The following is a 21433-nucleotide window of genomic DNA, read 5'->3' on the forward strand; positions in this document are numbered from 1 at the left end:
CTCTGAAGAAAAAGTCAGACAAAAATGTTGCTAAAATTCTCGCTGAGACTGTCAAGTGTATTTTAAAGAAGCGTAGGCGTTTTGGAACAGTATATTATAGGTTAACGTGACCTGAATAATTTAACTAGTAGTTTCATGTTTGCCAGCTGTGTGTGTAGATGACGATAAAACAGTGAATCTGACAGCAGGGTGTCGAGGGCTCTTACCTTGCTAGTATATTTTTATAATGGATGATGACAGCTTAAGTTCTGCGTTTGCCTTGAGATTGTAAGGTTGCAAATACAACACGATTCAAGAGAACACAAATAACCTAGCTTTTTCAGCAGAAAAAAGCACTTAGTCTACATTATTCCTCAAATGTTCTGGTTAATGAGCGTTCGTGGCACAACTAAGTTCTACGGAACGCGCCTGGCCGCTTGTTAACACGGCGATGACAATTACCCGAGCTTCATACGCGGTACATACTACTTTTCCGCCCTTGATCTACCTGAAAGCCGCCTTGAAATATTAGTTGGCCCTAAAGCCGTGAGAAACGGAAGCCATTTGTTCAGATTTGCGTAAGCGAGCCCAGCCGCTCCGATATCTATGCCTTTCTATGCAGCCAACCGGTGTGATTCGCCTGCTGCGTTCTAAATATGAACACCAAATTTCTTCCCATTGGTTTTGGCCAACTAATTTACTCCTACGCTTGGGAACGTTAACGAATCGACTGCACTTAACAATACCGCAGAACCCGCAGTGTTTACACCCATTCATATCGGTTTTGTAAAGAATGAAAACAACATCAATTTTGCGAGCGCAATGTGAAGTCTGTGATGACCACCGGGTTGTGAAGCACAGCATGCAGACTACCACAGTGAAGGCAACCGTTGCTTCATCATGCACGAAGCCTATTCGTCGTGCAGCAAGTCACGACCGCTTACGTATTCGTTTTGAATGATAAACTGCGTTCTAGAAAGACATTTTTGAAGCAACTTTCCCACCTTCGAAGTCGCTAAAATGTCGCCAATTTTCATTCAAGTTGCTAAAAAAAGACGCCGGTCGCTAAATAGACAGAAAAAAAGTTGATAAATCTAGTGACAAAATTGCTAAAATGGCAATACTAAAATGGCAATACTGATTATTACAGACCGGTAAATTATCAAAAGCAGCGCTGATTTTGTGTTTTCTGAGGTGGTTAAGTTAGACTTGGCCACAGCTGTCGTTTTGTTGGATTTGCCAGTTTGAAGCCAACAGTGCCATTTAATAAGTGTGGGTGGGGGACAAATGGCCTACTGGTCAACGTTTATAGATCTATAAACGTTGCGATCTATAAACTACGCGAGGTCGTATTGCGGCGTTATCCCGTTTTCTCTTTCTTTTTCGAGGAAGAGGACAACCGATTTTTTTTTTCTTTTCGGTTGTGTTCGTTCCGTTCTCTACGACGCAATCACGCGTATTACGGAAATGCTGTCCTCAAAAATAGTTATCGCATTCTTATTATGCGATCCCTCTCATATGTTATGGATTTACAGGGCAATGCCGACGCACATAGCTTATATGTATATGTAACATGCTGGTTCACCAACCGCAGTATATCGCTGTGTTGAGCAGTGCCATCGGCCTTATGCAGGAAGGCTAGCGTAGACATATAGTGATTTCAAGCCTACTAGACTTGAAATGCGTGAGAACGATGCCGGTGTATCACAATTATTTAACAGCGCCTGCCGCTTAGATGTTCCGTGGTTGCCTTAGGTTGGCCGTACACGAGCATGCGCTCTTATGTTTTATGTTTTAGTCCCTACGCCAAGCGATCGGATAGGGAGCAGAGTTACCATTTCATGCTGGTAATACAGAGACACCGGTCCTGTTCGTTGAATTAAAACCGACATACGCAAAATAGTTCACAGCACACACACACACACCGCGGCTGATAATGCGTGTCACGTGTTTGCGTCCCTAAGATATATTTCCGCGTACTGTAGTTACCGATGCACCGAAAGGCTTCCCTGACGACCTCATATGAACGGTCAATGCGTAAATTTCACAAACTACGACCTAAAACATCTCGAAATCGTTCCGCAGCACGCGACAGCAATACTTTCAAGCAGCGCCGCGCCGGATCGCACAAGCCAGAGAGGAGGAAAGGCTCGCGGCGCGCCCTTTCCTCCTCGCCAAGCGTCAAACACGCAGTGCTGCCAAAGAGGAAAAGTAGCAACAACGTTTGACACAATTATGCTCTTGTAGTGCATGAGCCGTGACAGCATGGGCAACGACAAAAAGTAGGACGAAAGGTAGAAGCTCGTCATATGCATTTACGACGCGTAAATATAATTTACCTGCCGCTGCGTAAACGCAGCCGTTTCCTTGTCTTGAAAACAAGCACCAGAATAACGAAAGCAAAAGTGCTGAACTTTCTGATCTAGTGTGAAAGTCCAACCAAATCGAAGAGACCTGTAGATTAGACTGAAATCTTTCACATCCTTCTGTGCTTAAACAAAATTGAAAGCTCGTTAGCCTTCCTTTAGCGAAGCCACGTCCTAGGTGCACTTTCAGCGCGCTGCGCGAATCTAATTATCCACTTTCGACTTTCAAGGAACTTACAGCTGGCTTAGGTACCTGCAGCTTCACTGTATATAATAACCCTCCCGCCAAATTCCTGGGAGCAATTACCGAACCCCGTGTTTAACGAGCTGGCCTAATTGCTCCAAGTTCTGCCTGGTGACCCTCGTGGTCTACGGGACCCTCACGGGGTCCCGGAGGTAGCTCGCCGTACTTTCCCAGTGCCCGGAAGTGCATGTGGTTCCCAGCCGCGGAAGCTGGCGACAGGCGGCGGAAGACAGGTTCCACTGTTTCGTTCTCGCTCAAGCGCGCCCCTTTGTTCTCGGCTGTTTGGCCTCGAGACTTCCTTCCTGCTTTCCGCACGCCACTCTGACTGGAAGAAGCCGCACAGATGAACGGTGGCCACGGGAAGTGCCTTCTCTCGACCAGCTAGCAGATCTCGCGACAGTGGTCACTGAACGCGCAGATGAATTCCTCTCGCAGTCGTTGTCGGAGTTAGTTTGCGTCCGGGGGCGCGTAATGTGCGTGTAAGGTGCGGATATCTCTCACTAACATTCTTCCCGCTTTTGTCGATGCATATTCCGCCTCCGGATCTTTGTCGTGCTAAGAATCGCCGTGCCAAACTATTAATTGTTCTGGTCACCAGGCCAACAGATGTAACCATGTCCCTCGAAGCCTACTGCCCCAAACCTTAGTCAGCGTACCTCCGCACTCGCATGACGCCAGTCAGGATTGGATACCGTAACCCTTGATGTTTTTAACAAATACATATTTGTCATCATGGTTTCGAATCTTTTCTTCCCAGCTGCCACCCGCTGCGCAGCTGGCACATTGGCCTGCCTCCAGGGGCGATGACGCGATGCTGCATTTAGCTCTGTTAGCGTAGCGGCCCGCACTACGGGCTGGCAGGTAGTGCGGGCCGCTACGCTACTTCTGCTATTTTCTAGGTGAATGCGCCATCCAGTGATAGGTCGAATGGCCATGGTCGAATGCCCCGATCACTTTCTTTACGCTGCTACACGAGGGGGTGCTGATGAGTTCCTAGCTTTGCCCAGAAACAAGAGAGCCAGAGCTATGAAATACAATTGAAACTCGATTTAACGAAGTGATGACCCCGCTCGAATTGATTCGTTAAATTGGGAAGTTTGTAAAATCGAGAAAGGAATTTTTCGGTCCTTCGAAATCTAAAATTGTAACGTTGCGACACGCACAAGCTACCGCAGCATCAGATTTGCCGCTAATCCAGCCGTCTGTTGCATAAACCATGAAATAACGAAAGCAGCCACCGCCGCCCTACCGAGGCGGTGTTGAGTCCGCAGTTCCGTGCATGGGCGCTGCGTGCAGCCTCGTCAAAATAAAGCTAGGGCCGCGACTAGGGCGCCTAGATGTTTTAACGCGTTAGCTTTAGAGCGCATGCTCGAAGAAAACCCGTCTCTGTCAGATTGAGAAAAAATCACCGCTTTTTTACTCATTTACTTCAGGAAAAACTTTAAATGGAGTTCGGCCAAATTAGTTTCGTTAATTCGGGTTGATCACAACATTGAACCCTATGTGTAGCTGTCGGAGAATGGAAATTTCTTCGTTGGATCGAGAACTTCGTAAAATCAGGTTTCGTTAGATCGAGTTTTAACAGTAACACATTTAGTTAACACATTGTCCCCTGAGGCTGATGCATTTGTACAAGGCAGTTGAAGCTTTTCTATACCGTTCAAATAAAAGTATCTTTGTTGCGCCTCAAACGAGCTCTCAGCAGCATATTTGACGGCACAAATGTCCTCTCAACGTTACCCCTTCAGATGTTGATTCAAGTTCGAGAACAGATAATAGTCCGAAGGGGCTGGGGCAGGTGAGGGGGGGGATGGTGGACCAATAGGAAACCCAGGGTGTTCGATAGGGAAGCCACACGCACTCTTGGACGTGTGCGCAGGTGCAGTGTAATGAAAAAAAAAAAAAAATATCTTATGTCAGTTTTTCTCGGCGTTTCGTCTTGTTTCTTTCAACTAGTCCAGGAGGTTAGCACAATACTGTCCGGTAACACTCTGAGGTAGGTAGTCCACCAACAGAATGCTGTATTTGTCCCAGAAAATGAACGCCATGACATTTTTGCCCGATTTCTGGGCACGGAACTTCTTCGGCCACAGAAACCCACTGCGACACCGTTCATTTGACCGTTCCTTGGCTTCAGGATCATAAATGTGGATTTAATCCTCAGTCAATAACCTAGCCAAAAAGTCCTGCGCAGCTTCAGAATGAACCAAAATACCTTTGAATACTTCAACTATCGTTCCTTCTTCTGATTCGCTGTTCAAACACTTCGGCACCCACTTGCTGAAAGCTTGCGCAAGTCGAGGATAGTCGAGATAACAAACCCAACACGCTCCCGTGACATGTCCAGTATTGGCAGATATTCGCCGGTCCTTAACAATGAGCTCCTGGCACAGCATCGCATGTTGTCGGTTCAGTTGAGGTTAGGGGTTCACTGCGGGGCTCATCTTCAACGGCAAACTGCGCAGTCTTGATACAAGATATCCAGGCTTTGACAGTGCTGTACGAAGGACACTTCTCGCCCAATGTTTGATATTCGCAAAGTTACATACTAAGATAGTAGGCTGTCATATGCCCTCACACTCGTCTTTCTATTTTATCTGGAAGGGAGCAAAGCCAGTAACTTCTCAGCACCCCCTCGTACATTGCACGATGGCACTCACACGTCGATGTCTCTTTTCTTTTCGGCACTGAAAATGCGAGCACTCCCGAACGAAAGAAAGAAGAAAAAAGGCAAAATTGTGGCACTGATCGTGCGTCCATGCCGCGTATATGCGCACCGTACGGGATCGTCAGGGTGCCCCATCCTGGAGCTGCCATGCTTGTGTACACACCTACGCAGCTGTCGTTGCTCGTGTTTTTCCGCACGCACGTGTTTCCCGGCTGGCGCGGCGAGGGGTGCCGTCCTGCGGTTGTGCGCCTTTTCCTGTTCCAGGCGCCTCGCGGGTTGCTTTCTACGAATCGCGTGGACGGCGACGCGATCGCCTTTCGTGCGAGCGGAACTGGGGGGGTGGCTGACTCGCCCGACTGCGTCGCTCGCCCGCTCAAATGCCGCCGATGCTCTGTTCACAATGCGAACTCCCTTTAAGCATTCCAGAGCTGTCATGAAAAAAAGCGCCGAGGAAAAGGCGCAGGCAGCAGCTCACTTGATGACGAAGAAATTTAGCGCTGGATGTTTTTAGAGAGTTCCGACCTTCTGTTTACACGGTTTAACCTCGAGGCAGCTTGCCCCAGTGTCAGGTAGAAACAATTGTGTGCAAACAAGAATACAAAACGCGTGCGCTCCTGCCTTGCCAATTCTATCTTTTGCGATGTAACGACAGATGCACAGGAAATGGAGATGGTTTTTGTGACGCACGGGAAACTAATAAAACGACGCGCGCTTCCGGTGTTATTAGGTGACCCACAACTAGGGGGAGATGGCTGCTGCCTCCTTGAGAGGCGTTGAGCAGTGCGCCTATGAGTGCACTTTCGCCCGAGTCGACCACCGGGGTGCGGGGTTCACCGACCTTCTGCGACTGACGAGTGGTGCATGATATGTATGCGCGGATTCCTGTTCCTTTTATCTCAGTGCAAAATGACGCACTACCCCGTCGGGGTGTTAACGCTAATGCCGTTGATATGCGGCCCGTGTCACGGAGCTTGCAATTTATGCTGCCGCTTTTTGCCCATAGGATCGTGCCTGTGCGTCGGCCGTCTAACATGCATGCAGCTACCCTTCTTCCTGTTTCATTATACGAATTATGTAGATCCTACGCACTGAGGGAATTGGTGGAGACGGAGCTTTCATGAACCAGCGAGTGGCATAAAAGAGACGCACTGCGGATTTCAATGACGACTGTGTCCCTCAGCCACCATTCGTGGTAAACCTTGCAGAGCAAGCGGAAGTATTACCATAGAATAACGAACCTTTTATTTAACATTAAAACGGTGCTGAATCGCAAGACACTGCATGCTCGACCTTTTAGAAGTAGGGTGCCTCGATGCGTCACGGACCTTGCAGTTACTCGTAGTGTTGATGCCGCTTTGTGCATGGGTGGTCTATTTTCCCACTGCTCATAATTTAATAAACAACCACCTCGATGCCAGCAAGTGAGTGAACCTGATCCCTTTTGACTCAGGGCAGGCGTTTTTCAATGCCTGCCCTGTGCATTGCCAGGCGGTGCCTCCGTCGGCTATTAGAAAGTGCCACCACACACCATACTAAGGCTAAGCGATGGGCTAATGGGTACATGATGAACAAATAATTAAACCAGCGAAATAAATGCATACACAGAGACACTTAAGAAGTGTAGAGGACGATGCCAGCCTCGCCCTGAGCACTTCTTGTCGCTGTGTACAACGTTACTAGACCCTAACCTAGTCCAGTAACATTGGCTGTGTATATGTCTAGTTTGCTGGATGGATGTATGGATGGATGGATGGATGTTATAAGGGTTCCCTTTTGAACGGCATGGTGGGTTGTGCCACCAAGCTCTTGCTATTATACTGCCTAATGTCCTACCTAGGTTAAAAAACAAAAAAAAAAGAAACCCACGATAAATTCCTATAACCTAATGTTCTGACCCCCTATTGTGAACTTTGTTTTTGTATGTCACCGTTTTTTGTCGTTTCCCTACTTTTCTTCCATCAATCTTCCAATCGCCTCTTACTAATCTCTATTGCAGAGATGTTTACTTTCCCCCTGCTCTCGCTGAACCCAAGGGCTTCAAGGAGTCCAGTGGTGCCTAAATCAACCACTGGGCAGATATTTTCACATTCTAATAAAACATGCTCCATCGTTTCCGTAGCTTTACTGCAGCAAGCACATGCTTCTTCTTTGTTCTTATATCTCGCTTTATAGGTGCATGTTCTAAGACATCCTGATCTCGCTTCGAAAAGTAATGAGCTTCCCTCTGAGTTATCGTAAATTGTTTCTGTCTTGATTTCGTTTTTTCCTCTTAAGTAATTACTCATAGCAGGTTTTTTTTCCATTGCCACCACCCATGCGATTACCTCAGCCTCTCTGACTTTCCACTTGACATTCTTTGTTGCTGTGTTGCTCACCCTACAGACGCATACTTGCTGGGAACCTTCCTAGTTCTTTTCCTCCACTGTGAATCAATGTTTTTTCTGTACAAATACCTCAACACTCTCCCAGCCCATTTACTTTCTTTCATATTCCTCAGTTGTTCTTCATAATCAATTTTACTGTGAGCTTCCCTCACTTCAAAACTTGTCCAGCCCATATCACCCTGCACAGCTTCATTTGTAGTCTTCCCGTGAGCGCCCAATGCGAGGCGTCCTACTGACCTATGGTTGCCATTGAGTCCTAATGGTACTCCTGATTTCAAGCAAACAACCGCATTTCCAAAAGTCCTGGAACCATTACACCTTTCCACATACCCCGGAGCACCTCGTACCTATTGTATCCCCATAGCACTCTGTGCTTCATTATGGCTACATTTCTCTTCCCCTTTACAGTTATTGTTTTTTCTTGTGTTTCCATATATCTATTGCCTTCGTTTATCCATATGCAAAAATATTTATATTCCTTTACACGAGGTATTTCCTGGCACTGTATTGCCACTGTTCGCTGTTGTATTGTTCACTGTTTTCATCGAATACCATAACACCTGGTTTTCTAACGCTAAATTTCAAACCTAAATTCTCGCCTTCCTGTCCACACATATTAGCCAGAAGTTGCAAATCACTTTGCTTGTTAGCTAGCAACACAATGTCGTCCGCATAAAATAAACCTGGAAGCTGGTGATCTACTACTATACCCATGCGTTGTATGAGAGATTAAACCCGGTGTTACTTTCTTCTAGCACCCTCTCCATCCTCACCATGTATATCATAAACAGCAGTGGGGATAAAGGGCACCCCTGCCTCAGTCCCTTGCTGATGTCAACTTTCTCCTCTCTTCCCATTCAATGCAAACAGTATTTTCTAGGTAAATTTCTCTCAAAAGCTGTAGACAATCATCACCTAAGCCTTCCCCTTCCAGAATATCCCACAAAATGTTGTGGTCTACGTTGTCATGCGCTCCTGTAATGTCTAAAAAGGCCACATATAACAGTCTGCTTTCTACTCTTGATATTTCAATACACTGAGTAAGATCAAATAAGTTATCATCGAAATGCCTACCTATTCTGAAGCCATTCTGAAGTTCTCCCAAAATGCCATTATTCTCTGCCTGTGCTTGCAACTTTAATTTGATTGCCGGCGTTGCTAGCCTGTATATTACCGATTTAATGGTCAACAGTCTGTACAAGTGAATTCTATCTTTCTCCCCCTTACCTTTATAAATTAAGTTCATCCTACTTTGTCGTCAACTGTCTGGCATTCTTGTATCTTTTCAAGTTTTTTCCACTGCTTTCACCAGAACTTCCTTACTTTTTGGTCCTAGTTCATTAATCAGCCTAACGGCAACCTCGTCTAGCCCTGTGGCTGTGCACTTAGGAATTTTCTCTTCGGCTTTCTTCCAGTTGAAATTTGTCATCACCAGCTCCTTTTCCATCTGGTTCTCTTTCATGGTCTTTTTTTCTTCAAATATGACCTCGTCATTGCCTTGGAAAGATTTGGCTGTTATTTTTCGGATGTAATTTAATGCCGCTTCCCCTTCAAGTTTGTTTCGTTTGTTTACTTCCATGTGCGCCACCACACGGCCGTTTTAATGTTTGTTGAAGCGTTGCCTCTGAGATTGTGCACCACGCGAGCTCGAAGGCGATGGTTGGGGGAAGGAGAGGACAACTCCACGGGCAATTTGAAAATTGCCGCGCGAGGTGGGTGGGCACGAGGCTGGCTATGGCAACAAACAGTGTGCCCGAGATCATAACGACAGGATTCCAGTTGCAGCAGCTCATAGTGTGCAGAAACGCAGTAGCTCCTCATGTGTGCAAATCACCGCCTGGCAGAGTGAAGAGCACATATTTTGAAATGTGAACTTTGCTTGACGCAGAAATGATTTTTTAAAGAGGGATGTTTACAACGGGACAGCAGCTTGCAAGACATTGCCATATCGCTGTCAGCACAATGTCGCATTTGTGTGTTCGCTTGTTGCAAAATGTTCTAAAACCATTAATGCCTGACAAGGACAGTTCTAGCAACGTAGGGAAGGTATATCTGCTAGCCTAAATTGGGGTTTTAGTGTTCAAGAGCCTTTCTGCACGAAAGACATTCAACTTTGTGCAAGTTACACCCAGTCTCCCGAACAAAACAAGCACAACCGAATGGAAAAGAAACGTACTGCAGGTAACTCCACGATGTGCCCATTTATCATCATAAGTTCAACAAATATACTGAGCACGTAGCTGAATTTCTTCAGTGAACCAGCTGGGTCTAGAGTTCTGGCCATTGCTTCTCAGATATTCGTGTTGGCAAAAAGCTCCATACCTGGAGCATTGCCGTAAATGCTGTTGCGCCCCACAGCACAGCAGGTTTTTGTGGTTTGAACTTGGACCAATTGCAGTCAATGTCAAGAACCTAGGTCATAGCCTAGGTTCCCTGTTGAAAATGTAAATAATATAGAACAAAACAAAGTGAGGAGTGTGTTTGGACTCTGTATAATACCCTGCCGCTGTTGCTCGTGCCGCCACTAGAGGCGCCCTAATCGTGGCTGGAGTTACATCTGCAGGATGCTTATTGAGGCACCCTAGTAGAAATGCGCCACAGCGTCCCAGTACAATGAGAGAGACGCAGTGAATTTCGGTGACCGGCGTGTCCCCCGTAATGTCTCTTCGTCGGTTAGAAAATGTGCATGCTCACTTTTTATAAGAAAGTTGTTGCTTTACGATGTGGCTAATGTGCCAAGCATCTTAAAGTGCTCGACGGCGTTGAGAAATTCTCACAAGGGAAATTCGTAAAAGTGTTTTATTCCGCCTTTTTAGTTATGCATCCATTGCCTAATGGTTACAGAGCATCAGACTTCTGTGCTTGCGGAACCAGGTTTGAAACCAACCATCGAACCTGTAATTTCTATATATATCTTGTGACACAATTTACATGAGTTTTGTGGACAGTGCACCTGTGCAGTCAATGGCGGTTAGATTATCTCCAAACTGCAGGAAGAGGCTAAGTATATTAAGCTTCACTTTAAAATAGGAGGGGAGTGGGGAGGGATTGCATATCATTTGTAAACATTTTTTAAATTTCTTTCGATACTTCATCAGGTGTATGGTGGGAATCTTTTGGCTATGCTTAATTTATCAGTAATGGGATCTATAACATTCAAGATGACTTCATATCTTGACATCAGTACTAATGCAGAAGTATAAGAAGCCATCAGTATTGTCAAGTGCTGTGGATATGTGTCCACTGCAACAAGTCTGTGAATTGTGCAGTATAAATTGGGTTACATTAAATGGCATCAATTAAAATGAATACAAGATGTCTCTGTAACAGTCATAGCCAGACCTCCACTGAAGTGCAGGAGCTGATGCAGTGAAATGCTTGCATAATAAAACATGTGAACAGAATGTTTTAAATGCAAAATAAGAAATTATGTTTATTATATGCCGCATTGGTGCCTTTGTTCTGTGCAGGTGACATAACGCAGAAGGGCTACGAGAAGAAACGTGCCCGGCTTTTAGCTCCATATCTCCCATCACACCCTACAGGTGAGTATCAGTTGTCCTGTTGGTGTACAGTGTCAGTGCTTGCTGTACTGCTTCCAGACCTACCTAAGAGTGACGCCTTTGTTGAGAGTTGGTGTAGGTGCTGCCAAGGGATAATGTGCCAAATAATGGAGACAAGCTAACAGTACACCATGATGTTGCAAATACTTACCTCTTGAAACATGGCTTGATATATGCAAACTTAGTGCAGAGAGAAAATTGGGGGTGCTGCCTTGTTCAATGACTATGGGGATGGTAGTAAGTAAAGGCTTCGGAATGTTTTGGCAGTGAGTTACCTTTTCCTTTGCTTTCCATCTTGTCATAGCTCGGTGTTGTTCATCCTAATGTCACAAACTTGAGTCCAGTTGCACAAGCCTTTATTGTGTCTCTGGCACCACAACCTCAGAGGGGCTTGCTGGCACTGTCTGGAAAACGCATGTGGTCTGGACACTTGAACTCCACTGTGTTCTCTCGTTTGAGCCAGTCAGAGAGGACATGACCTCCCCTCTCCTTCTGAGCTGATCTGTGCATACTAGTCCAGCAGTGGCCATGACTGTGAGCAAGCGTCCAGTAGTTTTCATGATGTGGCCATGGTGTAATGTAGCACCCTTTGTCTGAAACATTGATAAAACTTTCATAGATGCTAATACCACATTTCCCCTCTAAAGCAGTTTTCCTACTGCAGTTATTTTTGCAAGCAGCATGAATGCCCCCTTCAAGCAACATGAATGTCTCACTCATTTAAGGGGGGAAACAACATTGAAACACATCTAAAGAGAAAAACTTCTTGTGCTTTTCTTTTTCTTCAGGAGGAAAGATATAGCGAACTGGCAGTGTTGGTATGCCATTATATTTGCATGCTTGTGGTTTACTTGTGCTTGCAAAATTGGATGACATATCTGAACAGATATTTGAGCCCCGTCATACACACATTAGTGCACAGCAGGACTCGGTGGCACTTTAGGAGCCCACATCGTATAACCTAATCGGATGTGGCCACAATGTAAGATGTGGCTACATATGCTGTTCGAATAGCAAGAAATGTGTGAATAGCAAGATGTGGCTGCACGTGCTGTCAGCCTTGACGGTTCAACAAAGGATGTTGGTTTGTGTACAAAAATTACAGTAACACTGTCAACCAGCCATGGCATGACAGAAGGCTCAGGAGGCTAAAATTGCTTGCTGCAAGGCTGAAAGCATGCGGACATTCACACTTAAATGACAGACGGCAGTGCTCTCACGATGGGGGGCATGCAGCTTGGTTTCTGCTGGTTGTGTAGAACTTAAGAAACATCTTGTAAAGTATCAACAAGGCACACAGAAGGTCCAAATTTTTAAGTATGCTTAACTGCATTGCTAACCTTCCTCTTTTGTTGTGCAGGAACAGACTGTTTCTGAGGCACAGGTTGCATGCTATTGGCATTAAGTTATGTACTTAAGGGGTATTAGGTCTATTGCATCTGTCTGAAGTTTGATCAGTCACATTACTGTGCATCGGTAGCTCGAACTTTTTCGCAATGATAAAGCAAGTTTTGCTACACACTTATAAACCACGTAATTGTTTAATAGCTGCACTCTCACCCCCATAATGTTCTGTGATCGCTCACGCTACTGCACAAAGGGGCTGCGGCATTTTAAAATTTTGATAAAAGTATATATATATTTGTTTAATAGGTATTGATGGGCTAGTTGGTGAGCCATGATATTGATGAAGCAGTGCACCTAAACAGACACGTTTGAGCGCACATGAAACAGGACATACACAGGCCAGCGCCTGTGTATATATTTGTGTAATTTGTTTCTTTGATTGTGCAAATGATCTTGTGCTTCCTATATTTTTATGTTGTTTGTTACTTTTTATGGTGGGGGGAGGCATTCACTGTTGTTTTTTTTGTGCCCCCCCCTGCCCCCCCCTACTGATTACTCATTTGGGGCCTGTAGGGTAATATGAGTAAATAAATAGGTAACTAAATACGATATCGAAAGCTTGTTCTAAAAAAAACAAAAAAAATTCCTCACCTGGAAAGAAGTACTGAAGTTGGTTTTGTTCAATGGCATGTTTTACATATTTTACAAATTGATGCTTCAGACCGCTGTTACATGTAAAGCACTTGAACTATAAATCTCTAAATTTTTTTTCTCCACGCTGCCCATTTTCACATAGCAGCGAAAAGCAAACCTTTTTATTTTTAAGCCTAGCTTATTAAAACAGAAAAGGATCACAAAAGTGCGAGTTTGTGCCTTTATTACTCCTCATTATGAAGCCCAAAAACCCTAGATTGTGGTATGACACAGATAATTTTCTAGTTTACTCTCGTGCAAAGTTTCATTTGTATGGTAAGTGCAACTCGTTTAAAAATACGCACTTGAGGTTATAAAATATGGTTGACAACTTGCTGCTGTTTGAAAATAATTTTGAGGGGAAAATGCCATTTTCGATTTTTGTAAGTTCCACAAACTTATTCTTGAACGTGCTGCGATGTTTTTGTATTTCATTAATTACCAAGCATGAAATAACCTGGAAAATTAACTTGATGCATTCAGTGAGATAAAGCCAAAGGAACTGGAGATATGTTCCGGCTGCATAAGGAATCCAATCCTGGCATTTGTGGCACTTGTAGGTGCATTGATACTTTGCAAATACAGATGCTCTTTGCAAGAATTGTGCATTTTCAGTACGTATTTCTTCAGTAGAAACAGAAGACCTGAATTTACCAGTGAAATCCATGTACACAGAAGAAAGGGGTGTAAATAAAAATTTCACTTTATTAAGAACGTGTTTCCAACTCCAGGATCTCCAGGTTGGAATTCTCCTCAGCAGGGTATGAACATACATCACTCGTCATAAAGAGAGAAAAAGCCTTACACATAGTGATGATAGGCATTGAAGGTAAAAAAAGAAAAAAAAAAACGCTGCTGCCACTATGAACTCCACTTAAACCAACCCTGTGGCAGCCAAGTAACACAGACTGTGAAGGCACTTGCACAAGTTGCAGTAAATGTGCAAGGATGCTAAAATAGCAGTTTCCCTCTAAACGTGAAGCATTTACAGCGATAACAAAGTATTAGCATGATATTAAAATATTGCACAAACTAAGGCTCATTTCTTTATGGGCACTGCAGCATCCTCACCCCAGCAGCAAATGTATTCGTGCCCTGCTCCCGAACTGCAAGGGCTTGGCTTTATTGTATTGCCTCGTGCTCCCACACTGCCACATTTTGCCGGCATTGAGCTGGAGGGCTCATCACATGTGCAGCTAGAGTTCTGCTGCTTCAGTTTTGCTCCAGGGCAGGCATTGCACGAGGCCCATTGTTCAAGGATGCATATTCACAGCCAGAGACAGCCTCTGGGTAGCGGAAAATTCGAGGGTTCTCACTGCATGGTGCAAACGCCATAGTTATTTTTCTCTTTCTTTCGCCGCCTAAAGCAGGTGCATGACGATGACAGCCACTCCTGTCCAGATAATGACTGTCACGATAAACGGCATGTTCATCCACTCTTGCAATCCATACCATGCAATTTGTGTACAGGTTTTTCTTGTGATGTTATTGCCCACAACCAGAATTATGGGTGCTAGATTGCCTTTTTAAAGCACAAAGTACAAAACTGGCAAAGAACACCTGACATTTCATAATTTCACTGCCAGCTTACTGTTTTTAGATTACTTGCAGCCATTCTAGTTTTTATTGCCACTGGTAGCCACTTGTCTTCACTTATTTGGCACAATGGTCTCTGTGGTCATAACGTCATATCTCACACTCAGTAATAAAAAGAAATATTGCAGCATGTCTTTTAAGAATTTGATCAAGCATGTTAAGGACATCAACTTGTGGAACATAAGAAAAAAAAAATTGAAGATAGCCTTTTTTTTATTCAGTTGATCGTTAATTAAGTGGCAAGTTACCCGTCATGCTAACTGCAAGTGCGTTTTTGGAATGAAGCATACTTCCCAGACAAATGAAACTTGCATGAGGGTAAACTAGAAAAGTATCTATGCAGTATAAAAATGCAGTCTTTCTAGGCTCTATAAATGCACCGTAATAAAAGCCCGAACTCAGTGAAGGTTTCACATTGCGTCATTTTTACAATTTGTTTCATTTGTTCCAAATTAAGAACAAAAAGTTTTTCTTTGCATTGTGATGTACATGCACATGGAGAGTGGGCAGAAAAATGTTGAGATTTATAGCTTAAGGGGTTTGTGTGTGATAACTGGCCAAATTGTTACTTTTGCGAACCCCGGAAAATCATGTCATTTAGTGAAACTGGCTTTGGGACATTTTTTACTGGAGGGGAACATCTTTTTCCATTGAGTTTAGGGACGTGCTATATGGGTACAAAGCCAGTATCAAATGATTTCTTCACTGTCATTAGAAATGTCAACTAGACCTGTCTGTTCAATCTTATCTGAGAATGGTTAGTATCTTATTCTTTACTGGCCATGACCAAAAAGCATGTACAGATAAGCACTTCAGTTTAAAAATACAAAAAAGCATTGGTATAAATGTGTACTTTCTTCTTGTACATTGTGTGTGAAAATAATTTTTGTTAGATTTGTTTTTGTTTGTGGCTATGATTAAAAATAAATTTGCGTTATGAGGAAAAACTAAGAAACCATGATATATATAGCATGGTGCTTGTGCAATATAATGTGTTTTGTCTGGATCTATTTTTATATGAACCAGGCAACTGTTGAGCAAACATTGCATTTTGGCTGTGGATTCACATACAAGTAGCAGCTCCTTAAGCACCTACAAGTGAAGTCGGCAGTTGATATTTCTTTTCCCTCTCTCTTTCAATTCAAACATTTGCCTTATTGTTTTCATGCAGTCCCTGCCATTCAGATGTGTAAGAAAAATATCAGAACTGGAGTAACTTTCACAGCACCCTCACTGCTCTTTTATAATTGCACCCAGAGCAATGAATGATGTATGAAATAATTCCTGGTTGGTGCATTTTTCTCGAAAAAGGCACGTCACTGGTGAACTGTTTTGCAGATGCTTATTCCTTGAGCTTTGTGCTCTGCGCACTGCTTCATGACTATGCTTTGCCAATCCAGCATTCCACCATTCATCTCCATGCCTGCTCTCTTTCCATGTATGGCCTTTTGGTTCTACATAAACCTGCTTATTGGCCCCAAAATACCTGAACATGGCCGCATTTGCAGCATTCATGCTGTCAGGAGCCACATGCCCACTGAACTTCTTTGGAAGGGCTGGCAGTATCAAACCAATGGTCACCTGTGGCGGCACTTTGATTATTGGCATTGCACCATGGCTGCCATCTCGTCTGCCATGAGAGCTGTGCATTGCATAGTGTCTCCTTTTTTTATGCAATGCGTTGCTCAATGCAGCTCTCTTGGTGGCCATTGTCCTTTCAGCTCTGCCCACAGGCTCTGCTAGTCCTTCCACTCGAGCCAAGAGAAGAGCTCAGCGTAGGCTTACACGTAATGAGAGCAGGTATCATTCAGGTAGGTCCCCGCCCCATCATCCACGTGTTAATTAAAGAATGTTATGTGGCCATTTTCTGGGCACAGTGTGCAGATAGAAGCAGTGACAATTAATATAGCTTGAGGACACAAAATATGCATTTAAGTTTACATAAACAAAATTTGAACTGCAGCTGCAGCTCATCAGCTACTCTGCTTGGCTTTTCATCAGTGAACATTATGTCTATGAAAATTGATACATACGTGCATGACTGATGACTGTCACCTCTTCTAACTAGATGCTGGCACTCTTTCGCAAACACCTGAGGTTTCACCTTGTCCTTGCTGTGGCTGTGTCTGCCTATAATGCTGCTGCAAAATGAGCTTTCCTTTTTGCTACAGCAAAGTGTATGCACATGAAAGTTGTTCTACACCTTCTTATTCACATCCTTTGTTGCCTTTCCCCTTAACCTGCAATATGTTTCAGAGTTCAGGAAGCATGTCGCTGAGCAGCACTTTGTGCATTTTGTGAGCACATGTACTCATTGTGTAGTTGTGTAATTAGTTGAGCGTCTTTACGGTACACTCCGCTTCGAGTTGCCCCGCTAAGCCACAGCGGAGCGGCGGGCGATTTTCATGTTTTAGTTGTACGTTTAGCGTAGCGGAGTGGACCTTTCGTAGACCTTTTGCGCCCTCTGGCCAAATTCAGAGTAATGGAAGAAAATAAAAACACCTATTGGTCACTTTTATAAAGTAAAACGTATATATTTATATACGTGCGCTTCTAATGCGTTACTGGTCCATTTTATCCAGTGGAAAATAAAGCACTGTCTTGGGGAACGCCACGTGATAGCCAGTGAGCTTGCTTTCTGTATCCAATCCAATCCTTTCTTACACCAATGCTAGCCAAGGCACTGCGCAGCACGCTCTGCTCGGGCAGCTTGTAAGCGGACCGTGTTTTTTGCTCCGCTAGCCCGCTTGCGGCTAAGCGGAGGGCGCCTGCGCATTCGCACTTCCACTCCAGTCAGCTGCTGAGCAGAGCGTAAAAACACCAACCTAAAACACAAAATTATTTGCCTAGCATACTGAGGCCACCAGCAGCACATGCTTGAAGATAATCTACCATAATGAGCCCTCTGCATTTGCTTTCTTCCATCTTTCAGCTGACCATAGCCTACTCTCATTAAGTGGCTAAAAAGGCACAAGACAGTTGCTTGTTCCACCATTCTATGTTGCTTTCCTTGTGAGGTTTCAGCATGTATTGATTCATGGGAGGCTTTGTTGAAGCTTGTCAATATAGCCTTATGCTTTTTGGAGTAGTGAATATCAATTCGATTGCTTTAAAATATAATGCGAATGCAAATATGTATGAAAGATGTTCACTGATGAAAAATACCCAATATAAGCTGATTGGAGTTACTTATGCCTTGAGCGAGGCCTACAAAAGTTACTGTTCATTTCAACTTGCCCAACCAAAGTCTGTGGACAGAAAACATTTTTGTTTGTTTTTTGTTGCTCAGCTTTGTTTTCACTCAGAGTAAGATCACACATTTTAGTATACATTTTTCGGTAAAACATTTTGAATAATGGTTAACCTGGTTTGCCCAGATGTTTAGTTGCCAGAATGCAGTAAACCAGTCCACATCAACGTAAGTGACTCGCTTCTTCAGTGGTAAGGGACGCATACAGTGGTGCTTTTTTCATTTTTTTGGATGAACCAGGCAAGCAGAGATGTTAAGTGTTTTATTAAATGACGCATATGAAAATATGTGATCTTGCTTTGAAATTTGACCAAAATTGAAGCAGCAGTGAACATGGAACTTTCTTTTACGGTTGCTAGACTGAAAATGCAGGTCTCTGCAAAAATGATTACTTTGTAATTTTCTCATGTTCTAGTTAGGTTAATGAATGTGGCATGACTTGCTAGATATCCAATTCTTAATGCTTGATCATTGCATTGAAGCTGTGATACCAAGAAGCTGAGCGCTGAAACATTGCCTAAAACAAGAAAAATTGTTAAATTAATACAAGGACTGCTTTAATTTCACTGCTGTTATAAGTTGCAAGTAGTTCTGCCCATGCAATGCACGCTCTCACTATGCAGATTTATGGAATATATCTTAGAATGCATATTTTTGTACGTTGACAAATTGAAAAAAAAAAAAAAAGATTTAGTATTATAATAATTACAGAAATCCTTTTTCTTTAATTTCTTTTCTGTCTCTTGGTTCTATATAGATAAGCAGATATGATAGAATTATGTAACATGTTCCTTTTTTCTTTATAATTCTCGTTCTGGTACTACTGCAATTTTTCATCATGTAATGACAGTAAGAAACAGCTATTTCAGCTGTAAATACTATATCAGTTGTTTCATTAGGAAGAAGATACAATATCTGATACACTTTACATGGAATAGAGTTCTCATTATGTTTATTTCATCCCCTTTCCAACAACATTGCATTAAGGTTACTGCGCATAAAAGCCATGGACACAATGACTAAATCCTGGTAGTGTAGTAGGTGCCGACTCAAAAGTGATATCTTATTGAAAAAAAAAAAGAATGCATAGTGTACTGAAGGCGATGGAAGTGAGGTGCACTCAACATAGAAATAGCCATGAAGGAATGTGGATAATGTTTGGCTTGGTGGAACAAACAAATCAAGCAGAGCCACCTAACGTTTTTTTTTTTTTTCTTTTTAAATGTTTCTCCTACTTCACAACGATGAGCTATGAGTGCTGCAATTAGGTACTTCGAGCTTTTTTTGCATATTCTCATGAGAATACAAAAGCAATTTCAATATGAAAAAAAAAATCTGCAGGAACCCAGTGGAAGTTGAATTCATAAAAGGAGAAGTTGGCACCCACATTGATGTAGCACAAGGGTACAAAGGAAATTTGTACCGTTTTTTTTTTAAAGCAAAGCTTTGCAGTTGAAAGGACATTAATCCTGGTTCATTAGTCCTGGTGAACCCAGCACCCCTGCCTTTCTGTGGCACTCTCTCTACCAAGTTAGTGAACCAAGATGCTTCATGTTGCACTGTGATGGGAGTGGGGGTGGGAATTGGCAACTAGAAAAATGTAGGAACATATTTCTGAGGAATCTGTATGGTTTTACTGTGTAGGTTTGTGCTGAATCAAGGTGGATACCAGCTACACTTTTAAAATATATACCATTTGTTAGATTCACGCGGGAGCTCTTTAATGCAAAAGAAATTTTGCAGTTGTGCCTACTCATGTTTTTGCGTAGCTGGCCGAAATTTCAATTCTGTAAGGCAGTACCATGATCATAAATTAATACATTCAAGGGGTCAGATAGAGATTCAGCTGTCATGCTTGTACTGACTGTTGCATGTGGCACTTCTGTATTAAATGTAGTTGTCAAAAAGAAATATCAAAATTGAAATATAAGTTGTTGAACTCGGCTAAAGGGCTTGCAGGAATAGTGTTTTATTTTACCAAGGACAAAAATTTAGCAAGTCTGTTCATTTGACATATTAGAACAGATAGTTAAGATGTCTGTCAACATTCAAAGATAATTTGCATAGCCTCTAATTCTAGCTTAAGTAATAATGTGTAAAAAAAAAAGAAAACTAAGAAATTGACTTCTCTCCACGCAATTGGGAAGTGTACTGTAAATACCATTCACTACAAGCTGTGATTGAAGGCACAGCAAGCTACCATATTATTATTACTGCTTATGATCTGTGATAATGAACGTTGTTTATAACTAGGTATCATGTGGCATTTCGCAAAGCTTTCACAGGCATCCAAAAGGTGTTTTAAAAGCATATTAAAGAAAAATCGACTTATTCAGCAGATAAGGTGAAGCTGTAGGCTGCATTATACTGTACTTGCCAAGCCTTGATGTTGCTTTATAGAAAACTGAGCTACTGCAATCAGGCATTGAATGTGAGGTATGCATGCCCCCCCCCCCCCCCCCCCCCCCCATTTTTTTTTTTTGGTCACGCTATGATACTCCACTGTCTGGTAATCGTTCAGCAGTAGCTATTCATTTGCTGCTGCCGCATTTGATGCTGCTGCCGCTACACATTTATTGCTTTGCAATAAAATAAAAATGTGTCTTCAGGCTTTATTTGTTGTCACACTGCCGTGTTTTTTATTAGAAATTAAAAATTATTTTTTGCAAAGTTCTGTCCGTGAGCAGATACAGACCACTTATTTTTACTGCACTTTGTGTTGATGTGTGCACTGTGTATACAGCATTTTAATGTGTACTTTTTGTTTTCTTTCCATGAAATGTTACATGTTTTTCATTCTTTATCCATTATTTACTGAGAATGTGCATGAATATGTTTTAATTAGCATTATTATTATCGTCACTACCCAGTTTATGCTATTATTACACCACTTGCTGTACATATCAAATGCATGTTGGTTTATTTTATTGTATGTTTGACTCACACATTCTTTAGCTTGGCTGTCGGTTACTGTCGTCTTATCATTATTTCATGGCCAGGTTTGGCGAAAATTCTTGTGCCAGTATCTAAGAAGCTGCTTGTTCATCATTCACATTTCCCAGTCGCTGAAATGCGCAAGCATGAAAAAGTGCAGGGTAGTCAAATCGCTGTTCTTTGACACTATAAAGTTCTGCTGCCTTTAAAGTTATGAAAATATTCAGTATGCAAGAGGCTCTTCTGTGGAAGTTTTGTTCAGTCATGCAAGCTTTTAAATTTTAATTTTCAGTAGGTTCCAGCTACTTCAAAATTTCACTTAATTCTGTGAGGCAGTTTTCTTAAATTTTAATGCTTAGTACATGCAACATTGATATGTTCAGACATTGGCGAGTGGTAGGGGTATTTT

General features: G+C 42.9%; 1 protein-coding gene across 1 annotated transcript in view; it reads left to right on the forward strand.

The window, feature by feature from the left end:
• The window catches only part of DIP2 (disco-interacting protein 2), a 193013-nt gene that overhangs the window by 46256 nt on the left and 125324 nt on the right, over positions 1–21433 (forward strand). The window contains 2 exon segments of the mRNA XM_050194228.3: positions 11112–11186; positions 16562–16651. Coding sequence (XP_050050185.1) covers positions 11112–11186; positions 16562–16651 — 165 coding nt within the window.

The sequence above is a fragment of the Dermacentor andersoni genome, chromosome 1 (assembly GCF_023375885.2).
Source record: "Dermacentor andersoni chromosome 1, qqDerAnde1_hic_scaffold, whole genome shotgun sequence".
Taxonomy (NCBI): Eukaryota; Metazoa; Arthropoda; class Arachnida; order Ixodida; family Ixodidae; genus Dermacentor; species Dermacentor andersoni.